The 25,392-nt window shown below is 53.1% G+C and overlaps 11 protein-coding genes across 11 annotated transcripts; 8 read left to right on the top strand and 3 right to left on the bottom strand.

Moving 5' to 3' along the window:
- Positions 1–56: 56 nt before the first annotated feature.
- J4E84_007297 (uncharacterized protein) lies at positions 57–1,073 on the bottom strand (the record flags this gene model as incomplete). Its single annotated transcript, XM_049389882.1, has 2 exons — positions 57–995; positions 1,044–1,073. 2 exons carry the CDS (start codon positions 1,071–1,073, stop codon positions 57–59), a joined length of 969 nt encoding a protein of 322 aa, XP_049242182.1.
- A 664-nt stretch (positions 1,074–1,737) lies between these two features.
- On the top strand, positions 1,738–2,102 carry J4E84_007298 (uncharacterized protein; the record flags this gene model as incomplete). Its single annotated transcript, XM_049389883.1, has 2 exons — positions 1,738–1,878; positions 1,938–2,102. The coding sequence occupies 2 exons, from the start codon at positions 1,738–1,740 to the stop codon at positions 2,100–2,102; spliced, it is 306 nt and encodes a 101-aa protein (XP_049242183.1).
- A 1,116-nt stretch (positions 2,103–3,218) lies between these two features.
- Positions 3,219–3,753, top strand: J4E84_007299 (uncharacterized protein; the record flags this gene model as incomplete). The annotated part of the gene is made up of 2 exons (XM_049389884.1): positions 3,219–3,450; positions 3,536–3,753. 2 exons carry the CDS (start codon positions 3,219–3,221, stop codon positions 3,751–3,753), a joined length of 450 nt encoding a protein of 149 aa, XP_049242184.1.
- A 382-nt stretch (positions 3,754–4,135) lies between these two features.
- J4E84_007300 (uncharacterized protein) lies at positions 4,136–6,028 on the top strand (the record flags this gene model as incomplete). The annotated part of the gene is made up of 3 exons (XM_049389885.1): positions 4,136–4,342; positions 4,392–4,647; positions 4,728–6,028. 3 exons carry the CDS (start codon positions 4,136–4,138, stop codon positions 6,026–6,028), a joined length of 1,764 nt encoding a protein of 587 aa, XP_049242185.1.
- A 3,514-nt stretch (positions 6,029–9,542) lies between these two features.
- Positions 9,543–10,007, top strand: J4E84_007301 (uncharacterized protein; the record flags this gene model as incomplete). Its single annotated transcript, XM_049389886.1, has 2 exons — positions 9,543–9,759; positions 9,850–10,007. 2 exons carry the CDS (start codon positions 9,543–9,545, stop codon positions 10,005–10,007), a joined length of 375 nt encoding a protein of 124 aa, XP_049242186.1.
- A 513-nt stretch (positions 10,008–10,520) lies between these two features.
- J4E84_007302 (uncharacterized protein) lies at positions 10,521–11,280 on the bottom strand (the record flags this gene model as incomplete). The annotated part of the gene is made up of 3 exons (XM_049389887.1): positions 10,521–10,852; positions 10,948–11,109; positions 11,199–11,280. 3 exons carry the CDS (start codon positions 11,278–11,280, stop codon positions 10,521–10,523), a joined length of 576 nt encoding a protein of 191 aa, XP_049242187.1.
- A 572-nt stretch (positions 11,281–11,852) lies between these two features.
- J4E84_007303 (uncharacterized protein) lies at positions 11,853–12,673 on the top strand (the record flags this gene model as incomplete). The annotated part of the gene is made up of 3 exons (XM_049389888.1): positions 11,853–11,859; positions 11,973–12,347; positions 12,543–12,673. The coding sequence occupies 3 exons, from the start codon at positions 11,853–11,855 to the stop codon at positions 12,671–12,673; spliced, it is 513 nt and encodes a 170-aa protein (XP_049242188.1).
- An 893-nt stretch (positions 12,674–13,566) lies between these two features.
- J4E84_007304 (uncharacterized protein) lies at positions 13,567–15,663 on the top strand (the record flags this gene model as incomplete). Its single annotated transcript, XM_049389889.1, has 1 exon — positions 13,567–15,663. The coding sequence occupies one exon, from the start codon at positions 13,567–13,569 to the stop codon at positions 15,661–15,663; it is 2,097 nt and encodes a 698-aa protein (XP_049242189.1).
- Positions 15,664–16,655: 992 nt separating this feature from the next.
- Positions 16,656–17,905, top strand: J4E84_007305 (uncharacterized protein; the record flags this gene model as incomplete). Its single annotated transcript, XM_049389890.1, has 4 exons — positions 16,656–16,763; positions 16,850–16,937; positions 17,001–17,158; positions 17,231–17,905. 4 exons carry the CDS (start codon positions 16,656–16,658, stop codon positions 17,903–17,905), a joined length of 1,029 nt encoding a protein of 342 aa, XP_049242190.1.
- Positions 17,906–19,723: 1,818 nt separating this feature from the next.
- Positions 19,724–21,362, bottom strand: J4E84_007306 (uncharacterized protein; the record flags this gene model as incomplete). The annotated part of the gene is made up of 3 exons (XM_049389891.1): positions 19,724–20,883; positions 20,934–21,269; positions 21,320–21,362. 3 exons carry the CDS (start codon positions 21,360–21,362, stop codon positions 19,724–19,726), a joined length of 1,539 nt encoding a protein of 512 aa, XP_049242191.1.
- Positions 21,363–24,206: 2,844 nt separating this feature from the next.
- On the top strand, positions 24,207–25,123 carry J4E84_007307 (uncharacterized protein; the record flags this gene model as incomplete). Its single annotated transcript, XM_049389892.1, has 2 exons — positions 24,207–24,650; positions 24,827–25,123. 2 exons carry the CDS (start codon positions 24,207–24,209, stop codon positions 25,121–25,123), a joined length of 741 nt encoding a protein of 246 aa, XP_049242192.1.
- Between the last annotated feature and the right edge of the window lie 269 nt (positions 25,124–25,392).

Here is a 25,392-nt window from a genome sequence, read left to right on the forward strand (position 1 = left end):
TTGGAGGAAATGTGAGGTTTACGGTATGATATAGAGGTCTGACGTGAAATGGGGCATCAAGCTGAACATCCGCATCCGGGTTTGCCGTAGTGTTTGAAGTCGTCGTAGGCGGTTCTGACGATAGTCTCGACCGACTCTGATTTGAGTCCGAGTACATAGTTTGAGTTTCGATTCCTGAATGGTCTTGAAGCGTCTAGTTGTTCGTCATACAGCACGCTGCGCTCGAGCAGAAACATGCCAGAGTCGGGGAATCCTTTTTCTATTCTCTTCTCTCCCTCTGCAACGCACTCTTGAACATCGTGATTTCCGACGGTAAACTCACGGCCAGTCGTCTTTTCAGTAGATCTAAGGACCTCGTTGGCGGACGTTATGACGCCTGCAGCGTATATGTATTGGTTCCTGACTTGGTCCCAGTGTGAGATGACGCGTTCCACGACTCGGCCAACTCTCTCCAAGCTGGAAGCTGCGAAAGCTTCTGTACCGATGCCATGGATAGTCGCGCTATGCCATTCGAGATCAAAACCCATGTTGCCGCTGATAAGCTGGGTATCCAGCGTATAGCCTGTCGCAATCGCAGTCCATTCGAAATATGGGTAATCCTCCCGCATGCTTCTCAGATGAGCAATGACCTTCGCTCGGCCGGCATCTTTTGGAATGCGCGTCTGTATCTGCTTGTTCATGCTATCGTGACTGAATTCATCAGGGATGAAGCGCCTGACGCCGGCGGCGATGGCGGCGTTTATTATGCGGATTTGTTGCTCTGCATCTCCGCCTGACATTGTGCTTATGACCAAGTCTTGTCCAGTCATTACTGATTGCAGTGAAGCAGACGAGTAGCCGGATTTCTTGTGCTGTACATCGGAGGCCTTGACGTGAGGTGGCAGGCTGAGGGTTTGTGAAAGATAAGTGAGCACAGTGACTTGATATCTGGGTGTTCCTTGTCGTTTTTCCTGTGGGAAGAGGGCGTTGAGAATGGTGAGGCAAAGCTCCCAGTTCTGCGCATGTTAGCCATTCGATACCAGTCAGCCCATTCCGCGTCTTACTCCTAATATCATGATCTTCTCGATGGCCATGTTGGCGTTTTTGGAATCAAGGGCAGGTGAGGAAATGTCACACGAGTGCAGTAAGCTTCACCTTTACATAGGTTGGAAGATGAGGCCCCCCGCACTTGACACGGTTGAAAGGAAGAGCCAACACTAGCTCATTTCGTCATATAAAATAGGACCAGAAATGAAGCTGTAGAGGTCTGTGATATCCATGCGGATAAGAGATCCGACATTCTCTACACCAATCATCATGTTGGGAGTACTGTGCAAACCTTAAACTCTAGTGTTAGGCAGTCCGGCGGCGTGCAGCAGGGGCGTTCCAGAACATGAGCAAAGGCTATCGTGAAAGGGGATGCGCTGGGTGGAGGCGACAGTATAAGAGTCTCGAGAACTTCCAAAGACGCAACGTGTGATACAGATGAGTAGTCGTGGGGAAGTGCGGAGTTGGGGGAGGAAGTAGTGCCAAGCCAGCGCACGGACGCGGCAACTTCCGGGATCGCAGCTGTGCGAGCTTTTGCGGACGACGATAGCAACACCACCGAAACTCCCGCGACCGCAACACCATCTCCCCTCATCTCCCCAGGCTTCGACCATCGCGTCCAGTGCGTCAATTCCCCCTCTCGCAGGCTCAGCCCCGCCAATTGGATCCCCACAGCAGCGCGCTGACCCGCAAAACTCCAGATAGCCCATCATGAACGCCGCCCGCTTCCTCCGCCCCTTCTCCAGGGCCGCCGCTGCCCGCGCGCCCATGGCCGTCCGCCCCTCCGCTCTGGCGCGCCCCGCCTTCATTGCGAGCCAGAACAAGAAGACCGAGGTTGGCCCTCAGCAGATGGTGAGATTGGAGTCTTGGATAGATCTGGAAGGGACGAAGGAAGCTAATACAAGTAACAGACTATCCTCAAGTCGGCCATGCCCCAGCTCATCCCCTTCTTTTTCGTCAACGAGACCACCGTGGCCTTCATCCTCCTGCCATCGCTCATCTACATCTTCTCCAAGTACATCCTGCCCCAGCGTCTGCGCATGTTCGCTGCCCGTCTCTTCATCAGCAAGTTGTAAGCGAGGAATTGGAAGGACCAGAAAGAGCCGATGACACTGTATAAGTAGTGGGAATATGCTCATAGACAATTCAATGGCATTGCACGAAGGATGGTGATTTGTGGAGTGATGACTACAGGGCATTTTTCGATGTCTGACCGATGTCTCGAGCTCGCTCACGATAATTCGAGCAAGGACGCATGAGCTGGACAAGTTGCGGAGAGGACCCAGTGTGTTCAGAGCGACAACCCCGCATCTATCAACGGTAGCTGTGTTTATCAAAGCAGTGAAGAACGAACATGTGGGGCATCCCTTCAGCTTACCAAGCTCAAGCCTTCAAACATTAGTACTCCACAGACAGTCAATCTGCACGATCTACACCTACGGCAACAGCATCCTATGATCTGTTCTCGAGCGGCATTTCGAAAGCGCGTTTCGTCGGCACACAACCATGAGTCGACCTGCCAAGTTCTGATGCGTACCCAGCTACTTCTAGCAAGGTCCCCTTTCAATTTGGCGAGACTTGCTACTGCAGAAGCTGGACATTGATATTAGACGTGTTAGTACCCACGACCACCTGGAGTGTCTGTCCTATCTTTGCGTAGACTCAATCTTGAATCTTGCTTCCCTGCTTATCACCACGGCACTACAAGCACTTTCCTCACTCTTGATCTTCCGAATTTTCTTCACACTGCCTGATGTGAAATACCGATCAACAACATGCGCAGCAACTGCGGTCGTGATAGCGCGGCTGAAGAGGCTGTCTCGGATCACCTGCTTACATACCTCTTGGCAAGTCCGACATAAGACCGTGACAACGGACAGATCTGACAGATCTGGCATGCGCATGCATTCTTCCGTCCTTTTGCATGCTGTTTCTCTACTCACTACATCGCTTCCAGCACATAAGGGCCTATTTCGACGAAGTGCTTCATTTCATATGCAAGTGATCTGCTCCGAAGCACACATGCAGGTACCCATAATGGCGCAAACGCCCAAGACCGGGAAGACCCCGCGGCACAAACGTCGGGACATTACGCATCGTGGTGTACGTGGTATAAAGTGAGGCAGTGTAGCTTAGCTTCAGGTTATATACGTCGACTTCAATCCTGAACGCTTCATCCAAGTCTACTCACCATGAAGTCCACTATCATCACTGCCCTCCTGGGCTTTGCTTCTCTTGCGGTCTCCGCGCCTGCACAACTTGTCGAACGTCAAGGGACCCTCGAGCAGGTCACAGACAGCTACATGTTCGACATTTCCATCGCGGAATTCATTGCCAACCGTAACGGAAAGGTCGGCCCTCCAGAACTGAACTGGGACAGCAATGGTTGCACTGCTAGTCCAGATAACCCGTTTGGATTTGACTGTAAGTTCCCTTACCTGAATTCTTTCAAATTCCGTGTTCTCTCCAAGCTTCTCATGTACCAAGTACACAACACTAATAATTGCAGTCATCAACTCATGCTACCGCCACGACTTCGGTTACCGCAACTACAAACAACAAGGCCGCTTCGATGCGATGAAGGCGCGCACCGATAGTAACTTCAAGACGGACATGTTCAACCAGTGTGCGACTGAGAAGGCAAAGGGACCGTGTGAAGCTACTGCTACGTTGTATTACGAGGCTGTCAAGGCGTTTGGAAAGAGGGAAGAGGAGATGGCGGAGTAGATAACGAATGTTTGATGCGTTCGAGTGTCATGGTGTCATGTTAAAGAGTCATGAGAGTACCCAAAACGATAATCTTCAATCTCGGTGGTAATCGATAAGCCACCCTCGGCGCCTTCCCACTCCAGCGCCAATCCCAGCACCCCCATGAACCTTCCAATCAACAACGTCATGCCCTCAGGGTCCAAAACAATAGTTCAACCGCCCATCTAATCTTCCGTACCTCGTCTGACATTTCCACACCATTTCATCATGCATCACTCTGTTGACTCTAATCCTTTCCCACTTACCCAAACCCGTTACTGCCCGCGACACAGACCGAGGTCATCCGAAGTCGCAGACCCTGTGATGCATGCGCGTGGGCTCGCTCTTGGCGCCCGACAATATGGCCGACCATGAGCACCAGCTATACGAGCTCACTGCAGCTTCGTCTTCCTCAGCAACGGAACACGACACGATGCCGCCGGATGAGCTGGAGGAGACATGCGCTGTGGATGCGCGGTTGCACAAGAGGACGTTGAGGAAACTGGACTGTTTGCTATTGCCGTTTCTGGCGCTGCTGTTCCTGTTTAATGCGCTGGATAAGTCGAATGTACGTATACACGCGTTTGCGAGGGAGGGGAGTTGCTAATGGAAGCCAGATTGGAAATGCAGAGTCTGCGCATTTCACGGCGGATATTGGGCTTGACAAGGGAGCGCTGAACACGGCTGTTGCGCTGTTCTTTGCATTCTTCGTTGCGCTGCAACCGCTTGGTGCGGCGCTGGGCAGGAGGTATGGCATGGTGCTTTGGGTGCCGAGCTGCATGTTACTTTGGGGAGTCTGCACGGCACTGCATGCGTGGGTGAGGCATAGGTGGCAGTTGTATACGCTGCGCATCCTCATCGGTTGTCTTGAAGGTATGGAAGCCTTCCACTCGCTCTTTCCTCATTCCACTGTCGCTTCCCTTTTCAGACTTTGACGCTAACCTTGTCTCTAGCTGGCTTCTACCCAGTCACCGTCACCTACCTCTCCCTCTTCTACACGCGCTTCGAATTCGGCAGACGGCTCTCGTTCTTCTACGGTCAGGCGGCAGTTGGTGGTGCGCTTGGGGGCCTTATAAGCTACCTAGTGTTCTCCCACTTCGGCAACGACGATGGAGGTTCAGATAAGGATTGGAGGCCGTGGCAGGTGCTCTTTTTATTGGAAGGCACTCTCACTATCGTGGTGGCATTCATCGGGTACTTCTGGCTACCACATAGCGTGGAGACAGCATGGTTCCTCACACTTGAAGAGCGTCGGTATGCGTCTTCGCGTGTAGTGAGAGACAGAGACATACAGAACGCGCCGGCAGCAGTCCAAGAAGACGATCGAGAAGCGGAAGAAACCTACGATGAGGAGTCGCGCGGTCTTCTCGACTCATCTAAGCACTCGATCACCTCAGCCACGCCGTCCCGACAGTTGGTCGACGATCGTGGTCTAAGCCCTCACGACGTCCTTTCATCAGTGTTCAACACGAAGATATGGCACATCCTCGCCTGTAACGTTCTATCTGCCATCCCAGTCTATGCTTTCTCCGTCTTCCTCCCGCTTGTACTGGCACCTCTGACGAAGAAGGCAAACCCTGCGCTAATCAACTTGCTCACTGCACCACCACACATCTGCGGAGCCATAGTACTGTACTTCGCAGCTAGCTACAGCGACAAACATCGCATACGCCTTAAGCCTATACTACTTGGCCTGTTCATCATGGTGACTGGCTTGGTAATTGTGGTGCTGTTACCAACGTCATGGGCAATACCCCGCTACATCGCTCTCAACATCCTCCTTTCTGGTACTTACGTTGCTTCTCCGCTCACTGTGGCCTGGATTTCCGGAAATACCCCATCACCCGGCAAGCGCGCGTTGCTTCTCGGTATTAACGGCTGGGGCAATCTCGCTGGAGTCATCTCAGCAATTTTGTTCCGCCCAAAATATGCCGCAGGTGGCTACATCGTTCCGTTCTGGTGGACGCTTGCGAGTGTCGCCTTGGCTGCTCTTGGATACGTGTTTTTCCTTCGACGACTAAAAGCTGAGAATAAGTCGCGACAGAATACCTTGCGCAAGTGGAGCGAAGACGATGTAGAGGCAGAGAGAACTCACGGCAGAGGCCCAGTGCCGCAGCAACAACGGTGGCTTAGACAAGCCGTCGGCATTGCACGGTCGCATACGAAGTTTGCCTGGCTAGCTGATTGGCTTGAGAAGGCTACGCGAGCTGGCAGGGAGGGCGACGATAGGCTTACGTTCGTCTATGGATTGTGAGGCACAATCTGCTGTACGACACAACGAAGGAGCATCCTCTGCAGCATCAATGTCTGCGTTATCTCATAGGTGATTATGAAGCATGCTGCATGCATACGTGTCAGCTACCAAGTTTTCGAGCGGTGCGCAGCGCTGTGGACAAGCTGTACATCTCAGCCTTGCGACGTGACAGCCGCCACAACATTGGCAGCTGAAATGCGGTTGACTGATAGCACATCGAACAGATTCGTTTCTGTCTTCCCTAGTCTTACCACCAGCTCCGACCGCCACTGAGAAATAGACCTTCCAAGTCCGGCTGCCATTATCGAACAAACGAGAGGACTCTCATACATCGTGCCGTGGCCGCGTGAACTGTACTCCGCTTTGAACGGCGGCGCAGTGGAGATGGCAAATACGACTATACCCAATGGAACACATTACCACTCCTGGAAACCAGAGCCTTTGGTTCGCGGCACGTGGTCCATAGTGTCATCATCTCTTCTTACGATGATCCTGTGTGTTTGGACAGCCGTCCATTTGAACATCCCTGAGTATGAACATGAGATTCGCCGAGCGCAGACCCGGCTGATCAAAACGCAAACCTGGCGGAAGTCGGGCTGGATGATTATAGCGCTTCTGGCTCCGGAGTGGGTACGTCAAACTTCTCCATCGCACAATTTATGGATGCTGATCTATAAGTAGGTTCTTTGGACTGCATACATTGAGCACATAAACGCAGTAGAGATCGGAAAAGTCATGAGGAAGGCTTTTGATCAACCAAAGCCTCGAGGGCTCATTGGTACGCTTGCGACGACGCTGCGTCATTTCTTCCGATCGGCCTCACACAAGTCGAGTGGGATTGGAATGGAAACAGCCCTGACCAAACGGCTGGAGAAGCACCCTCGACCCACGCATGCACAGGCCGATACGAAAAATCAAAGACACCCATGGACGCACTGTCATTCTCTATACGCTACCATGGGCGGTTTTGCCATTGATACTCGCGGCCTAGACCTAGCCTACCTTCCCGGCGGGCGGCAAAGGATGACATTGACATTACCGGGTCTTAAGTACATTTCCGAACATCATCCCAGACTGATTCCAGATATACCCGAATCAGAGATACAAGATAAGAGCAAAGCCAGCATGTTCACGAAGGTCTTGACTTGCGGACAAGCGCTTTGGTTCGGCATCCAGTGTTTGACACGATCCACTCAAGGTCTTTCGATATCGCTTCTGGAGATCAATACTGCAGTGCACGCAGCATGCGCTCTGTCTCTATACTGGTTCTTTTGGTGGAACAAGCCTCTAGATGTTGAGGAGCCGACTATCTGCACGAATGCAGACATACATCCAATTGCCGCATTGGTAGCTGTTTATCAAATGTATCCATGTGTGCAGCCATTGCGGACGGATGTTAGACAGGATGCAGACCCCTACGCATTCTCCGATTCAGGAAACTCGGAGCCGCATCCTGTTCTTACGCACATCTCGCTCGGACGAGCCAGGAACGGACTCAATGGGGAGGGCCAATATCTCATATATCAAGGTTTTGCGTTCCCCACATATGAAAAAGGGTTCGCATACGAAGATCTTACTGAATTGGACTTTCGACGCTTCGACTTAGCCTCAAGAGCTGATAGAAAGATCAACTTGCGCGTTGTTTGTTCGAAACGCGCTTTCTTGAGTGTTCGTTCGCGCAATCGACCAAAGATCGTGCTTGCTCCGCGTCAACATGATACACGACATTTAAAACTCGGTTACGACAAACGGCCTCATTTCGATACAACAAGGAGTGCCCCTACAAAAGGGTTTGTCCTGGCTGGTCTCTTCTACGGCAGTGTGCACCTGCTTGTATGGAATCGACCTTTTCGCCACAGTACCGATGAACTGCTTTGGAAAGTGAGCAGTCTCACCATTCTGGGATCAGGCCTCCCATATGCTCTCTGGTGTCTAGCCATGGATCTGCGCGATGGGGTTTGGGGCGAAGCTGCTCAACTTCCACTCCATGAGCGGCCCAAGAGCATCTGGAAATACACTTTTCCACAGGCCTTTCACATCTGTGATCTCATTGTCAAGTCCATTCCTGTTCTTCCCGTTCTTTTCTACATTTCCTGTAGGACCTTCATCATCGTCGAATGTTTCCTCGACGTCTTTCATCTCCCGGACTCCGCTTTCGAAGTTCCGAGGTGGTCGCAGTACTTCCCGCATATCGGATAATCTATCACAGTCGATGTAAGAATGGGCAAGGATTGTATCTAATTCCAGATCACAAGACCTTCACATGTACCATACATCCATCTACATTGTTTTGTCTCTGTAGAAGGCGTATGACAGTCTAAACAATGTCTCTTATCAATGTCGCAGGACCTGTGGCGCAGCCCAGAGACATGTCTGCTACTCTGGCGAATTTGAGCAGGATGTTTCGCGTAGTCGGCGATGTTGCGCGAGCGACATGTGTGAAGATCATCGTAGTCAGCGCCGACGTTGCATGCGCCCGTGTGACAACCTTCAACACTAACGTTATGCGCAGGTACCCGTGACGCATCTCTTTAATGTCTACACTCCCCCAAACCCTCTCGCGATATCTCTCTCGGTGCTCGGCAACAGCACCGCTCTACACCTGAGCGGTGTAGTCCGGCTACCCGGCAGTTTCACACTGCATTTCACAACGCGCAAAATCCTATTCGACGAAACCAAGACATCGGTACCGCTTGCACTCAGACAAAGCTCTCCTCGGTCTTCACGCTCAACTCGTTCACGACCGTCATGCCTTGTGCGCCTAGAAGCGCCTGAACCTGCATGTCACAGACCGTCGCCTAAATCAGCCGTTTAACCGCAGGTTCTTCTGCGTTTTACATATTTCCAAGGTCCCGAGGTCCCCAAGGCCGCATGTTTGAGAAGACAGGAAGTGTTTCAAGTGCAAGGCAGCGCTTCGGTTTCGCTTGTCGAACTCGGGTTTGACGGCACGTTTGTGGTTGTCTAGCGTGGCGTTGGTGAGAGATGGGTTGTAGCGCAGCTTGTGCAAGCCACCACCAAGGTGCTAGTTCACGAGAGAAGGTCATTGTAAGCATACTGCAACCCGCGAGACTAGAATAACGGTACACCGGTTCCATCTCGGCCATACTCCCTACACACAAGAATCATTGTTTTGCCCGCCCGCGATCCCTCGGTTTGCCAGACCCGCCAGGGCCCGACCACCCGGCCAAAGGTTTGAGATGTGCATGATCGACTGCCTGCGACTTGCCTCAGGATCACCGTCCCAGGATACCTTTTATGGAAAGGCGAAATAGGTATCAATGCCATGTACTCAGAAGAAGAGAGCCTCTCACAGCAAGTATAAAGCTCGCATCTACGCCAGCCCATAGTTTGCTTCTCAAGCCAGTCTTCCAATTCACATTTACATTTATTCTTTATTCACTACCCGCTGTGCGGATCAAATTACTTTCACTCACCTATCAACCATTTTCGAATAATCAACTCTTAATACCTCGAAACCAAACCAACAAACTTCGCTACTCCAAAAACCGCCAAAATGCAGTTCTCCATCACAGCCCTCCTCTTCGGCCTCGTCGCCGTCTCCTCCGCCGCCATCGCCGACGTCGAAAACGTCCGCAACACCCCCCGCGCTATACTTGAGAACCGTCAGGCTGCCAACGGCGCATGCTGTATCCCCGAGCAATCGCTTAAGCAGGATGCTTGCACTGTTAATGGTGCGGCTGGAAAGTGTGTGCCTGGAGGACCTGCTGCTTGTACGTATACCTAACACCCTAACACCCAGACGAGTTCTTTTGAGAGAGAGGGGGTGTATGAGAGAGAGACATATACTGACATAAACTAAGGCAACGGCGCCCTCAACTGCGTAGCAAACGACCAGCTCGTGTGCGACAACAACGTCCAGGAGCGTTCTGGCAACTTGTGCCGTTTCCAGGCTGCCAACGGCAAGATTCAGGATGGTGCTCAGCAGATCAACAGCTTGGCTCAGGCTAAGGTTAACTAAGAGAGTGGATGGTGGGGGTTGTGTTGGGGTTGATGGGTGGATCTTTACAGCAAGGTGCATAGATAAATGTATTTGTGGATTGTATTATCGTCTTGCGTGCGTAGAAGTTTGGAGTGATGTGGTAGAGAGTGGGATTTTGATCTACATGGATTGTAGTGTGCTAACCAAAAGTTCTTACGTCTTATCTCTGTTGAAGCACACAGGCTGTACAGTATCTTGGGTATTTTAGTGTTCCGATGTACATGCATATATACTTGAGGTCAGTCCAGAGGTCCGCGCTTTACAGGTCCCAGAGCGTATCTTATTACAAGCAGACACTTCTCTTCCAATGCGGACCTCTTTTCTCATAGAATCGGTCTACTACTCAAGCTAAGACGTGTTGATCAATGCATGCATTCGTGTATCATAACCTCCATATATCTTTATTTGCCCTATGGCCCATGATTCATATCCAAACTTCATCAACCCCATAACCCACACCCCATAACCCACACCTCATCTCAACCATCCAATCTACCGTCCCCACCCCGCAAACCTGCCAATCTCCTTAACCTCCCTCCTTCCAACAACACCCGCCGCAACCGCACACACCGCACCGACACCAACGAGCAGTGCGCGTGCCAAGTTCAAGCTAGCCCACTTGTCCATCAATTCCTTGACTGTCTCGCCTTCCTTGGCAAACTGCTCAACGTGCTTGTCGCGCAGGGAGGCGTTGGCGAGTTCGTCTTTCTTCGCCATGAGTTTGTTGTTTGTGGGGCCGAGGACGAGGATGGTGAAGGGCACGATGGAGGGGAGGAGGAGGGTTGCGAGGGCGTTGAGGCGGAAGGGGGTGGAGGTGCGGTCTTCTGTTGGGTTGTTAGTTATACATTATCGGTGGGTGGCTTGGGATTGGAGTGGCGGCATGAGTGTTGGAAGGGAGATGGGATGGGACAGAACGTACGGTGATAAGCCAGATACCCCGTTGCCAGCGCCGAGATGGCAGCAAGAGGGCGGGCGATTGCGCCGCCGCGTGTGAAGATTGTGTACCATTGCTTTACGGCGAGGGGTGCGGGGGCTTGCATGGCGGCGGGGATGCCGACGACGGAGAGGGAGACGTTGGAGCCTGGTATCTATATCAGCAATGGTTCCCTATACAGTGTATGATCCCGTTGACCACCATAGAGATGCTCATTGAGTGCCAGAGTGTCTTACCAACCAGGAATACACTGCCTGTGATGCCCACCGCCTGTGCGATTGCCAGCGCCGTAGGCGTCTTTTGCGTGAGAATATCCATTGCGTATGTGTAGATGAAGATGAAGGTTCTTCGATTGAAGTATTCAAAGCGAGTTTTTATGACTTGTCAAAGCGGTGGCCTGACTGACAGAATGATAATCGTGGTCGGCGTGAGAGCTCGGAGACGCGCTGCAGGGCTTGGCCGTCAGGCTTCCCAGGTTCCCCGCGGATCCCGATCGCGTCGACTGAAGCTCCGCACTCCGATGCATGCCATAGGTCAACCACAAAGCTCCGACTTCTTGCTTTTGCTCTCTTCATCATCACGGGGGGCTGGATGTGGCTTGTTTGTTGCACAAATCTTAATGTGGTTATATTCCTAATTGTTGTGCCTGGGTGAGACGCGTCGCTTATTGCCGTGAAACTGTAGAAGCATCATCAACGAGCGCTCGACGTACATAAGACTAGCTTCTCTCAAGCTTCTCGCCGATAATTTTGCTTTCGATCTTCGAGACTTACCATAATATATTCGTGCTCATACGACAACAGCATTTACATAGGACAATTTCCGTGCCGCAACCTGTGCCTCGCAACCCTCACCACCATCTAATCCGCTACCAGACCAATCCACCAGCCATGTTTTGTACGTCCCTCACCCCTATTCGATTATCTCTCCCTAACAAACCCCAGCTCTAAACACAACCGCAACCCTCCACCACGTAACGCACCTCCCCCGCTCCGTCTCCTTCGCGACAGCCGTCTCCCACCTCCACAACCACGTCCTCCTCATCCGCCTCGACCCCGAATACGCCTCGCACGAAGACCTCCCCAGCGACCCCTCCACCCCAGACGCAAAATGCTACCGCATAACCGACCACATGAACGCACTTCCCGCCGGTCTCTGGGACACAACCGTCAAGTTCGACGCCCACATGACTGATCTCGACGACGGCGTGCTATGGATGATCAAGGCGCCACTGGGGCTCACACAGCAGACTACGTGGAGGTGTTTGAAGACGGAGGGGTTGAGTGAGGGGGACAGAGAGGGTGCTGAGGGATGCGAGTGGAGTCTTGTGGAGGATGTGGAGATTAGGGCGAATAGGATGTTGGTGGGGACGGTCAAGGCGAAGTGTGAGGAGAATTGGCCGGGGGCGCATGGCAAGTTTTTGAAGTATTGTACGGGGGAGACGGCGGCATAGTGGGATTTGAATGGGAGGAGGGTTGTATTAGGGTCTACGATATGCTGGAGTATCGTGACTTGGCCCTTGGTATGAACATCGTGGAGTACAGCGCAAGTCTGCATCACTAGGTTTGCAACAATTCTAGATGCAAACACTATCCCAGATCCTTACGCCAAGTTCAACGAACTCTTGTTGTCAACCCTAATGGACAACAGCTACAACATGCTTGGTGCAATCCTCACCCGCCCTCCAGGAAACATGGAGAAGCCCGGCTGAATGGTCCATGTGCCGTTGGGCCCAAGGACGTATTTTGCCTGGCGTCTGGGGCGAAAAGTTCCAAGGCGGAGCCTCTGCATCTAGAAGACATCCAGATTGGCGGAATTTGTACCAGTGGCGGGTCGTGGATGTCGGCTAGACGCAAAAAGGCTGCTGCTGGTTGACCCTGCATAACACCAACTGCAGGTTGAAGACCTGACCCTGAATGCCGATGACTTTCTCTTCATATCTTGAATCTGAAGCAAACGTCCATCTCGCAAGATGTGTAAGATGCCTGTAATCCAAGGCTCTTATCAGCTCACGCGACACTGCTTCAACGGTCAAGCGACCAATGTCTCTCTTCAGAGGTGCGCTGGTGACATCGGAGGCCGCACGTGGCGCGCCCCCAATCGGGCCTTCCGGATCTACGCGATAGCAACGATAAGACATTGGACAACAGCAACTCGCTGCACATGAAGTCGCTGCACGTCGCTGCTGCTGGCATCCTTCGCGTCACTTGGTCGCACACCATAAGCATCGCACCCAGATGCCCTCAAGTGATGCCCGCTCGCCTTGTCAGCCAACGGCCAAGACCCCTTCTTGAACCGAAAGGCTATTGATCGGCCTCACGCTCGCCGCATAACACGGGCCATATCCCCGCCTTTCTAGACTGCACTGAACTGCGCGTTCCGCCATCCGCTCAGCTATCAAAAACCGCGCACCCAACCACCGGGTCAGCGTCAGCTCCTCTTGCGTTGTTCCTTTTCGCTGGTACGGGGCTGTTCCCACCTTCTCATCCTGCCATTTTGCTCCAGTAGACGTGACGATATCCTCCTCGACTTCTTTGATCCTCCACCTTCCCCGCCTCGTCCCGCTTGTCGCCGAGCACGCGTACCGCACAGCCACGCTTCACCATGGAGCCTTTGTCCATCGACTCGGTGGTCGTCGACCACAGCGAAGTGCGTCCCGCGCCGGGAACCCCGCCATCAGACGCCATCATGATCGAGCAGCCAAAGCTCAAGGGCAGACAGCGTATTTTGATGGGCCTACAACGGATGGGCTCCTCCTCGAGTCTGGCGAACTTGGGTAGACCCCGCTCTCACAGTCTGAGGAGCGGCGGAAAGGCATCCATGTCTTGCGTCTCCCTCGCATCGCCTGGCTCGCCATATGGAAATTCATTCGGCAGTTCTTACTCCTCGGAACTGTCGAATGGCTTCTCTACAGCTCCTACTTCAGTCGCCAACAGCCCACCTGGCACGCCCTTCTGGGACGAGAGGACTCGTCTGCGGATGAAGACACCAGATATCCCGTCCTCGGTGCCTCTTCCCTCCGCCCGGCGACCATACACACGAGACGGCATTGAAGCTGAGAACGACTACTTCTCGCGACCCGTCCACAAGGTCCAGAAGCGGGCAAACTTCAACTTCTGGAGTGATATGCCAACGGAGATCCGCATGCAGATCCTGAGATACCTCGAGCCGAAGGAAGTTGTGCGTTGTTCGCGCGTCTCCAAGTCGTGGCATACAATGTGCTTTGACGGTCAACTGTGGAGCGACCTGGATACGAGCAAGTTCTACCGCGACATATCTGCCAATGCATTGGTCAACATCATCACATCGGCGGGCCCCTTCGTGAAAGACTTGAACCTCAGAGGCTGCGTACAGCTGAGAGAACACTGGGGTAAGGACGGCTTCATTGAGTCCTGCCAGAACCTGGAGAACTTCTCGCTTCAGGGCTGCCGGATTGACCGAACATCTATCCACTGCTTCTTGCTCCAGAACAGTCGCCTTGTCCACGTCAATCTCTCGGGTCTTGCTGGTGCGACAAACGCGGCGATGAAGATCCTTGCTGCACATTGTCCGAAAGTCGAAGTCTTGAACATCTCGTGGTGCAACAATATCGACAACCGAGGGCTGAAGAAGGTTGTTGAGGGATGCACGAAGCTGCGTGATCTCAGGGCAGGCGAGGTGCGAGGCTGGGACGATGTTGAATTGATGGTTGCACTATTCAAGCGCAACACTCTTGAAAGGCTCGACCTGAAGAACTGCGACAGTCTTAATGACGAAGCACTGGCTGCTTTGATTGAGGGTGTAGATGAGGAGGTTGACGTTCTTACCGATCGCCCAATCGTCCCACCAAGGAACCTCAAGCACCTGAACCTTACGCGCTGCCGCAGCATTACGGATGCTGGCCTGAAGACATTGGTACACAACGTCCCGTCTCTAGAAGGTCTTCAAGTTTCAAAATGCGGCGGCTTGACCGACGATGCCTTGACCAGCCTACTTCCCACCGTCCCCGTTCTCACCCACCTAGACATCGAAGAAATCGACAACCTAACAAACGACGTCCTGAAGACTCTATCTGAGTCCGCCTGCGCCCCCCACCTCCGCCACCTCTGTATCTCCTACTGCGAAAACCTAGGCGACGTCGGCATGCTCCCCGTCCTAAAAGTCTGCACGCGTCTCGCCTCCCTCGAAATGGACAACACACGCATCTCCGACCTCGTCCTCGCCGAAGCCGCATCCGGCCTCCGCAACCGCAACCGCGCTGCGCGTGGCCTAACAAATTCTGAACGCCCCGAAGTAGGCCTCCGCATCGAAGCCTACGACTGCGCAAACGTAACCTGGACCGGCGTCCGCGAAGTCCTATCCCGAAACGCAGAGATCACAAGACCGAATTCTCGGTCCGCGAGTAAAGTCGCGACGTACCCGCGTCAAATCATTAAGCTAAAGTGCTTCCATAACTGGCAGCCAACTGTTGAGGAACATACTAAACGTGTTCTGAGGGGTGACTTTGCGGCTGCGGCGAGGCTGGAGAGGAAGTGGGCGGATTGGATGATGTTGAATGAGGAGGCGGGGGTTGGTGGAGCGGGTGCGAGGCGCAGGAGGAGAAGGGCGAGAGAGGCGCAGATGATGCATGCGGATGAGGAGGAAGCAGGTGCGGGGGCTACGGGCGGGGGCGGGAGGAGACGTCGCGCAAGAAGTGGCCCTGGCGGGTGTGCTGTGATGTGATTGTGGATTGATAGGGTTGGGTGGGTTTTGGTGTTGAGTAAATCTCCGCCACAGGCTTGTGGCGTTTTCTTTTGAGATGGTAGTTGGCCCCAGGTTTGTGGGCTGACGCAGGGATGGTGGCCATGGCCTGAATACGATGAACATGTGTCTAGGATTTTGTTTTACGAGCGCGAACATTAGATTTCAACGATGTTTTGGCCTGGGATGTTTGGAGTTAGGGGCTGGTTACTCTTCCACATTCATAGATGAGCATGTGCTGCATACAGTACGGAGATCCGATACATTGTCATACTGTTCAACACATCGATTTCCATGTAATCATATCGCACTCCAATGGGTTGTGTGATAAAGAGAGCAGCGCCCGCACGTGAGCGCGCGACTAGCTCGAACTGGCGACGCGTCGTTTGCTGGTTGCATTACATCATGTCGGACTCAATCCCATCTCGGACTCAACCCCATTTCGGACTCAATCCCATCCAACAAACATGCGCATATCATCACAAGCTTGCAAGGCCGCCCACCATTCTTGCGTCAGTATCGAGCAAGCATAATGTGCTCTCTAACCATAGATGACAGAACGGTTTCTCGGAACATGATGTATCCGGACCAGAGGCGGCGTGGGTCTGCTTATGAGAGAAGCGCGGAAATCTTCCGAGGCACTAGGTAGCATTACGAAGGAGCTCGTTTTTAGTGTGTTGTAGAGTCTGTGCGGATTGTGGTGTTAACCTACAACACACTGCAAACGAGCGTCTTCGTAATCCGGCAATATATCTTGGCACTATTGTCATAGTAAAGCCTTTTCTCGCGATTGCTAAGCTGGTAGTGTTATAAAGCTAGTAGCCGAAGCATCAGACATGCATTGGACGAACGGTACCTGATCATGTCTTCAAAAAGGGAATATAAACACTCTGCCACCTCACAATACACTAACAAAGAAACTCACACTCAACGCCTCTCTGACAGTCTCCAGTCACTTCTTTTTCAACATCTCAATGGCGGGATATCAGAACAAAGCGGCATGGCTACCAGGCGTAGGCAAGCCGGTCGATGTCGGTCCTGCCGATATCCCCGAACCGGGCCCAGAGGAACTTCTCATCGAGGTAAGCAATGTGATCGGGGAAGCCAGCTCATTTGAGGTCGCATTCACCTTTCTGTTCAGCGTTTCTGACGAACGACATGATGACAGGTCAAAGTGGTCGCTGCCCAGCCAGCAGAATACAAGATCCAAGAGGGAACACTCCCGTATCAGCTGAATTACCCCACTATCATTGGAAGTCAGTATCCGTTTCCAGCAGAGTGGCCTCCGCTATAGAACATTGTTGCTAAGCTGAGTGCAGTATCATTTTCTGGCGTGGTCGTCAAAGTCGGCACGGAGGTCAACCGCTTCAAGAAGGGCGACCGCATCGTCACCAACAGCGCTGGAAGTATCCGCAATGATCCCCGATTTGGAGCATACCAGAAATACGCGGTTACCACGCAAGAAATGACAGCGAAGGTAAGGGGAACGAGATGTCCAGCTCAAGTCTCGCGATGTAACCAACTGTCTGCTAACAACATGGCCTTGCAGATTGGACAAGTGTCCTTCGAAGCTGCGGTATCCATCTCCAGCCTGGCCTATCCTGCCAGTGCCCTTTTCATACACCTGCACCTTGAGAAGCCAGCAGAACATGCCAATCCCGAGAACAAGAACAAGAAGGTGCTTATCTGGGGCGCTTCTTCTTCTTTCGGCGCCTATGCAACCTATCTGGCTACCAGAGCAGGTTACACAGTGGTGGGCGTTGCGTCTTCCAAGAATGCGCAGCTTGTAAAGTCCTTCGGTGCTGTGCACTTTGTCGACAGGAAATCACCGACAGTAACGCAAGAGCTCACAGATATAGGACCTTTCGAAGCCGTCTTGGCAGCTGCTGACGCTGCCCAGGATCAGCCTGTGTTGGGAGCGGTCTTGGCTGCGCACGGAGGGGGTTCTTTTCTGTCGACAATGGGCTTGCGGCCGGGTGTGGAGCTGCCCACTGGAGTTCAAGCAAACTTTGTGCCCATGATGGATGTCTACCTTGACCCCAAGACACGCGACTTTACCACGTGGGTGTGGTGGGATTTCTTGGAAAGTGAACTCGCGGCTGGGCGGCTGCAGCCTGTGCCCGTTCAGGTTCTCGGTGGCCTGGATATGGTGCAAGAGGCGTGGAATCTGCTCAAGGCGGGGAAAGTAAGCGGCCAGAGACTGTTGATAGCACCTGGTCTTTAGTCACTTCGCACAGTGTGTTGATGACTGCACACTCGCTCAATGCACGTACTTATGTTGGCTGTGCTTCTACCGTTCCAAGGTTTTCCGGATCGTTGGCATGTTACTATAGAGGAAAATGTTGCAAAGCTTGGCTTTCCTGCTACCGCGAATCTTGAGCCATAAAATCCCATCAAGCCTCACGGCGTTTCCGTGAGTTTTACTCTGAAACTGATGCCGACACATTACGTGATTTGAGTACAGATGTTTGGGCTGGTATAATCAGCCACAGTCCGTTGCAGCTACAAAATTGGCATGATTCATGACACCTTGAAAATTACGTCAGATAGTAATATGAAACCCTAAAGACTGTATTGGACAGTCAATGTGCGTAACAATTATATTGCACTCCCATGTATTGTGGTGTGAAGCGTAGCGTTCGCACGTGAGCGCGCGACTAGTTCAAACTGGCGGAGGCGCGCCTGCCGTAAGGGTCCACGGGTATTTGCTAGCTGCATTACATCATTCTTCAACCCATGTATATCTCACAAACATCAACATCTCACCACAAGCTACCAAGGCCGTCAATTGCCTTGTCAAACTAGGGCCGAGCAATAATTATGTGCTCTCTACCCATAGATGACAAGACGGGTCTGGAGGCTTTCCGCATCGCGGGTCTGCCGCCGGATTTCTATTACATCCCCAACTTCATTAGTCACGAGGAGGAGGCGTCGATTTTGCACAAGGTAAGTGTTCTTCTCATACAATTCCTAGTCTACAAACTTGAATATACGTTGCACAGGGGAAGTTTACTTACCCCGCCTTACTCCATGCACACTATTCGATCTCCACACTCCACACCTTCAATCGCCGCGCAAGAGATCCACGACCCAAGATACACCTTCCAACCCCAACCCTCCTTAATGATACACTAATCCCCGCCTCCTCCTAGATACCCGCCCAACGATGGACCCACCTCACCCACCGCCGTCTCCAGGCCCTCCCCTCCACACTCACATCCAGCAACACGCTCCTCGCCGCCCCTCTACCGACTTACCTCACCACACCCATCTTAACCCGCTTTGAAGACTTGGGTATCTTTGATCACACGCCGCATGGTCAGCCAAACCACGTTCTTGTCAATGAATATAAGCCCGGTGAGGGCATCATGCCGCATGAAGACGGTGGAGCGTATGCTGAGGTTGTTGCGACTGTGAGTTTGGGAGGGGGTCTGTGCTTGGATGTGTTGGAGAAGAGTGGGGGTGAGGGAGAGGAAGAAGATGGGAGAGGGAAGAGAGGTGGTGGAGATGAAGGACAGTCTCAGTCTCTGAACACAGACGCAGACGGAGAAGAGCAGAAAACCAAAGAAAAGATGCTCACCCTTCCAACCCGCATCTTCCAAGAACCCCGCTCCCTCCTCATCACCACGGGGCGGGCCTACAGGGAGCTTATGCACGGTATCTCACCCATCTCCGTCGACGAAAACTTGAATGTAGAAACAATTGCGAATTGGGAGTTGTTGAGTGAAGAAGGTAGAAGGGCGGTTGAAGAGAATGGAGGCAGGAATTTGAGGGGGACGAGGGTGAGTTTGACGTATAGGGATGTGATTAAGGTCAGTAAGGCGGCAAGTCGGGTTTTGGGGGGGATGGGTCGGCGGTAGGGGGTAGGATGGATGGGGAGGAAGAAGGGGAGGAGGAGGTGGAGGATGTTTGAACGTGTTTAATAATCTTTCGTGACACAACAAAGGAAATGCCAACTACACTTATATACACCCCTCCCTCTCCAACTCAGCACATATCCGCTTCCAACACACCCACCCCAAGCCTTCAACCAACAAGCACCCTACTGCTGACCCTTCGCCGGCCTATAATGACCCGCCAACTCCACATCATCCGTACTCCTATCGCTCTCCCTCCTCTCCTCCTGCACCTTATCCGTCCTCTGCGCGTTCTTAGCCCTAACCGCCTTCTTCCTCCTAGCCTCACCCACAACCATCGCCGCAACCCACACCAGCCACATAACCGCCGCAATAACACCATACGCAATCGCGCCATCGCGCGAGTTATCCGCGAGCAACAATCCCAGTCCACCGTTAATCATACCAAGCGTGATCGCAATACGTCCAACCCAGATATGAGCGTAGGAAGTAAGAGTACGACGCTGTGTCTTCTTGAATAAGATGTGATGTAGGGTTCCGAGGAAGGGCATGAAGAAGACGAGGCAGAAAACCAAGATACCGATGATGGCGTGGTAGCTGCTGATATAGTGACCCCCGCTGATGGGAAGCGCGAGCCAGATTCCCATGCCGAATGCCGCGATGTACACCATGTAAGCCAAGATCTGGAAGCCAGCGTGCAGCCACACGATGCCTGGGAAGGAGGCAAGGCGGATGGCGATGGCGCCTGAGGGGAAGAGGATGACGAAGGCGAGGGAGGCGAGGACGCCGTGGGCGATTAACATGGTGCGTTTCTTGGAGGGGCTGACGGATGCGCCGGAGCTGATGGTTTGGACGGAGTTTCCGCCTGTGGCGCCGCCGTTGGGGAGGGTGTCGCAGTAGGGGAGGTCGTCGTCGTCGTCTTTGCCGCCCTTGTCGGGGGAGGGGGAGCGCTTTTCTCCTGGGGGGCCGTTGGGGCGCGATGTAGGACGAGAGGTTGGGCGGCCGTAGTTGTCGTCATCGTCGTCGTCGTCGTCGTTGCTGCTGGTTTGGCTTGGCCTGGCGTTACCTGTGCCTGCGGCGCCGGAGGGGCGCTGGCGGCAGTTGGTTGGTGTTGCGCCACCTGTTGTGCCAGTTGGAGAGGTGTTGACGAGGGGGTTTACGCTTGAACCGCCCTTTGCTTGGGCGAACTGCCAGTCGAAGACACCCTGGTTGGAGTGCTGGTCGATTTGCGCAGAGGTGGAGTCGTCGTTCTTGGGTCCGCCGGAGGATTGGTAGGCGAAGATCCAGCTCCCGCTGTTTCTGGTGAAGTCCATGGTGCCGCCAGACCAGGAGTTGCAGTTTGAGCCTGCGTCACGTCTTAGTCTGTGTTGATGTCGTTGTATTCGTCAAACTTACATCTCACGTTCGCAGTCATCACACCGTTCGAAACACCAGATCCTTCAAGCAGAGTGACTTGAGCAGCATCGTTGGGGCTGGGGGGCTGGTAGCTGGTAGTCGATCGCGGTGATAGTGTAACATTGTTGCCAGATCCTGAAGTGTACACGACGAAGATGTTGGAGTTAGGCATGCCGCTGCCTTGGCCGAGCGCAACCCACTCATAGTTGCTTGGGGCTGATATCTGGAAGAAGATGTCTCCCGATCCGGATGATGCTGTGCGCTCAGGGATGTTGAGGCCATAGCATACTCCCGTAGATGGGCAGACACTGGCTACTTGCGCTGTGGCTTGGGAGGCTAGATAGGGTTAGCACCGTGGTAAGATGGGGCCGTTATTGGGGGCTTACCCAGAGCCAAGAGGCCCATGACCGAACTTGTTGTGCGCTTCATCTCTTGTGTTCTGAAACTGAAAGGTCGTTGAAGGATGCTGAACACTCTAAGTTGCCAAAGGGCTCGATGTTTAAGGCTAGTAGACAGCGCCTAGCTGAAAGCGTGGCTTGATGGCGTCGTCTCTAGAGGCGATCACGAAGCTATTGATCTGAGTTCAAGTAGCCAAACCAATAGGAGAAGATGTCTTGATGTGAGTAAGGGATATGCAGTTCGATAGTGATTCGGCAGCAGAGGACAAAGAGGTTTATAGATGGTGGAGCCCGGATCACCCGCCTTCCAAGATACACCTCCAAGCCCCCAAGAGAGATGCTGACAGAAGCATGGCTACGTACACGCAACCTGGCTTAGTTTGGTGGAGGTAGGTACCTCGCAGGCACAGGTGAACCCAACGGTATTACTGCTGATGTGTGGTTGGACAAGCCTGGCCGAATGCGGCGGCTTTGCGGAGAGCCGTCAGTCACCGGCTGGGCATAGCAAAACACCGTGAGGACCTCGCGATGTGACAACACAACTTGTGCAAGCAGTACGCGTCACGAACGCCAGAGGGCCGCGATAACAAGTGAGATCTCCCGCCTGTACATGGTGCAGGGTCTGGCGCAGAGAGGTGGTACCAGTGAGGGCCAGCGGACTCAACGTTCGGCGCGGCTTGGCTGGACGCGTCGTGGTGGCTATGTGCAGGGCCAAACAAGTAAGTTGCATCCGGACGAATGACACGCCAGCTATTTTGCAAAAGTAATGTCCCGGCGCGGGGGCACGCTGGGAACGGCGGGCATGTCAGTTCACGTAAGGTTGGGAACAGGTGTGGTCTCGACGGTCGCGGTCTTGGTGCCCGCTCTTGTGGGCCCTTCCTGTCCCGCACGTCCCTCGCCTTGGATCTCCCAACACCCAATTCCAGCGACCGCAATTCCAAGACATGTCAGCAACATGCGTCGAGATCCAGACTCCCATGACTTCATCCTCGAGCTGGGCACACTCTTACAGGAGCATGGTGTCCAGGCTGTGCTTGTTATCGTCAGCCCTCGATCACCGGCCTCGTCGAATTCCGATCGGAGATTCGGCCTGTTTCTCATATTACGGTGTATACGCGACATTATTACCACTGCATGGAATTGCCTTCTACTTTGGGACCATCGCACTGCAGCTGCATGAAGTCCGGTCGGTTTCACGTGGCGCTGTTCATGTCTCGATAGGCGCAGGCTGGTGGCTTGCAAGCGTGGCAGCCTCAGCCCTGAAGGACCGCGTCAGCTCGGAGCGCGAAACCTTGGATTCCAGGAAGTAAAATCAACACCATCGGCGTCTTCTGCTGGGAATCACCGAGGCATCACAATGCCAAGCTAGCTGCTTTCTCTCAGCATACGTCGATGATGAGTTATCGACATCTTGTTGCGGGGTTGCTCGATCGCGAGAGCCTTCGGAGTTAAGTGTGAGGGCCGATAGTGAGTTGTCGCACGAAGTCAGCATCGACCGCCCCAACCTTCTACAACGACCGTCAGACCTCCCCGACTTCGCCGTCTTCGCGCAGTTTGTGCTCGAGTGCACGTTTCTCTTCTCGCGTGCATTTCACGATCAGTGTGTTTTTCGATTCGGTTGTTTTCCTCTCCTTGCACCGACAAAGGCCCTTTTCCTCATCACAACAATTTTGCAGCAATCACGTGTTGTCTCTTGCACTGCCACTTCCAAGTTTCTTACTCACCCAGCCAATCAACACCCCGGCAGCGTATGTCGGTCGGGAAAGGGCCGAGCAGAAATCTGGGGTATTACCGTCCGCTAAGGAGTAACATCCGGCGGTAGCGGTAGCGAGCAATGAGCATCATACGATGCCTGCGATTCCAAATTCACAGATTGCTGCGCCTCAGGCTTAGAGTATATTGGGAGTGAAGCTGCCGGAAGAAGAGCTAGGCTGACAACTAGAAGGCTGTGGTTGGTGGAAGCTCATGGTAGGTAGTTCATCTCCTCGTACATCGTCAAAGTGCTGTACAGTCATGATTGGTACTTCCTTAGTCATGGTCGATATGAGGAAGGTACATCTCTATGTGTCGTTGTGGTCACCGCACATTGCTCGGCGTGACGGCGTGTCTTCATCTACGCCACGGTCGAATTTCATCAACGAGCACTCCACCTTCTCCTTCTGAACACCAGGTTCGGCGATTTGAGTCTTTGAGAAAGTTAGAGGCGGTGAGCAATTCTCCTTCCGTCGAGATTCGAGTGTTATGCTTTGGCCAACTTCTCTCAGTGGTCGCATGTACCTACTTCTTCAGTTCTGACATTTTCGTCCGTGCTACGATCAGGGCTAGCGGGTACCTGTCCCTCTGGAAAAGACCCTCTGAGTTTCGGAGTATCTTCCGCACGTGCCATTGACTTTCACTTTGAACTTATTAGATGGATGCCGGTAACCAGAGCCGCTCGACGAGATCTCATCACACCTGAAAACCAGAGACCATTTTACGCGATGCACCTCATGTGTCCAGACCAGACTGGGTAGTCTGCTATATGTTCCCCGCATTCTTGCCTTTTCTCCGAGCTGCATGTTGTATGTATATTAGCGATCATCCGGCAGCTGCATTTAGCCTTCGGTATAGTAATACGCAGTCACACCAGATGTCGCCCACATCACTAGAGACTTCCTTCTCTCCGCAGTCCTCATTTGCGTCCAGAGTACCTTTGGCGTCATCTTCATATGTGTTGAGAGATGGCGTACAGTGCAATAGATGAGATGTCGCCAGGTGCACAGCATGAAGACAACATAAGATGGTCAGCTCCTTGGTCCTCACACCAAAACGTACCCGAAACATAACCATAGCTTCGCACATAAACAGGTAACTCCACGACATCGCAACCACCACGATGCTGCTCCCCATCCTCCTCTCTCTCGCCGGTCTGTTCACGACGACAGCCGCCCAAACCACCAACCCCCCAATCCGGTACATGCCCTTCGGCGACTCCATAACCGAAATAATCTGCTGGCGCTCCAAGCTCTGGCAACGCCTGCAAACCACACCCTTCAACTCCTCCACCGTCGACTTCGTCGGCAGCGGCAAAACCGAGAACAACTGCCGCGACACGACCTACGACCGAGACAACGAAGGCCACTCTGGTTTCCTCGCTATCGACATTGCGAACAAAGGGCAGTTGGATGGGTGGTTGAAAGCTAATCCTGCGGATGTGATTACGATGCATCTTGGCACGAATGATATTGTACAGCAGAATAAGGCGGTGGGAGATATTATCAAGGCGTTTGGGACGTTGGTGGGGAGTATGAGGGGGGCGAATCCGAGGATGAAGATTGTGGTGAGTTTGGTGTTTTTCGTACTTACCTGTGTACCTGCGTAAGGTACGCTGTTGTACAAGCACTGTCTCGTCGCGTCGCATACTCCTGGGCTTCGCACTCGAGCCTGAACTCTTTTCGCGAGTAACCTTGCGTGGTCTCATCGTATACCACTTGCTTACTCATGCTACTCATCCAGGTCGCGCAAATCATCCCCATGGGCTTTGGCAGCTACAACACCAAGATCCAAGACTTGAATCGCGCGATCGTTCCTTGGGCCCAGGGTCTCAACACGACGGAAAGCCCCATCTGGGTTGTGGACCAGTATAGCGGGTTCAGTGGGACGGCGGATTTGAGGGATGGGATACATCCGAATGATAGTGGGGATGTCAAGATGGCGAATGTATGGTTCCCGGCGGTTGTCAAGGCTTTTGAAGCGGTGAGGGCGGATAGGGGCACAGCAGTTGGTATGGTTGAGAGGGAGTTTGCTGGGTAGATGATGACAATCCCAGAGGACGGCAAGGTGTGAGACTGTGTAGTCAAGGACCGCATCATGTAACTACCATCCATGAATGCACGATGAAGTTTAGTTCTGGATGCTTCGTAGGTCAATCGCGACCAGTCGAGACGATTGCACGTGACGCTAGCGCCATGACCTGACGCTAAAATCTCCAGCGTGGGGCAGCGGCGCCCAAATTGTCAACTCCCCGACTCGACGGCGCATCAACAAATAACAGCACTCACGCCCACCGCCTGCAACGCCAC

The sequence above is a fragment of the Alternaria hordeiaustralica genome (assembly GCF_023758085.1).
Source record: "Alternaria hordeiaustralica strain BMP 2776 chromosome Unknown scaffold_16, whole genome shotgun sequence".
NCBI lineage: Eukaryota > Fungi > Ascomycota > Dothideomycetes > Pleosporales > Pleosporaceae > Alternaria > Alternaria hordeiaustralica.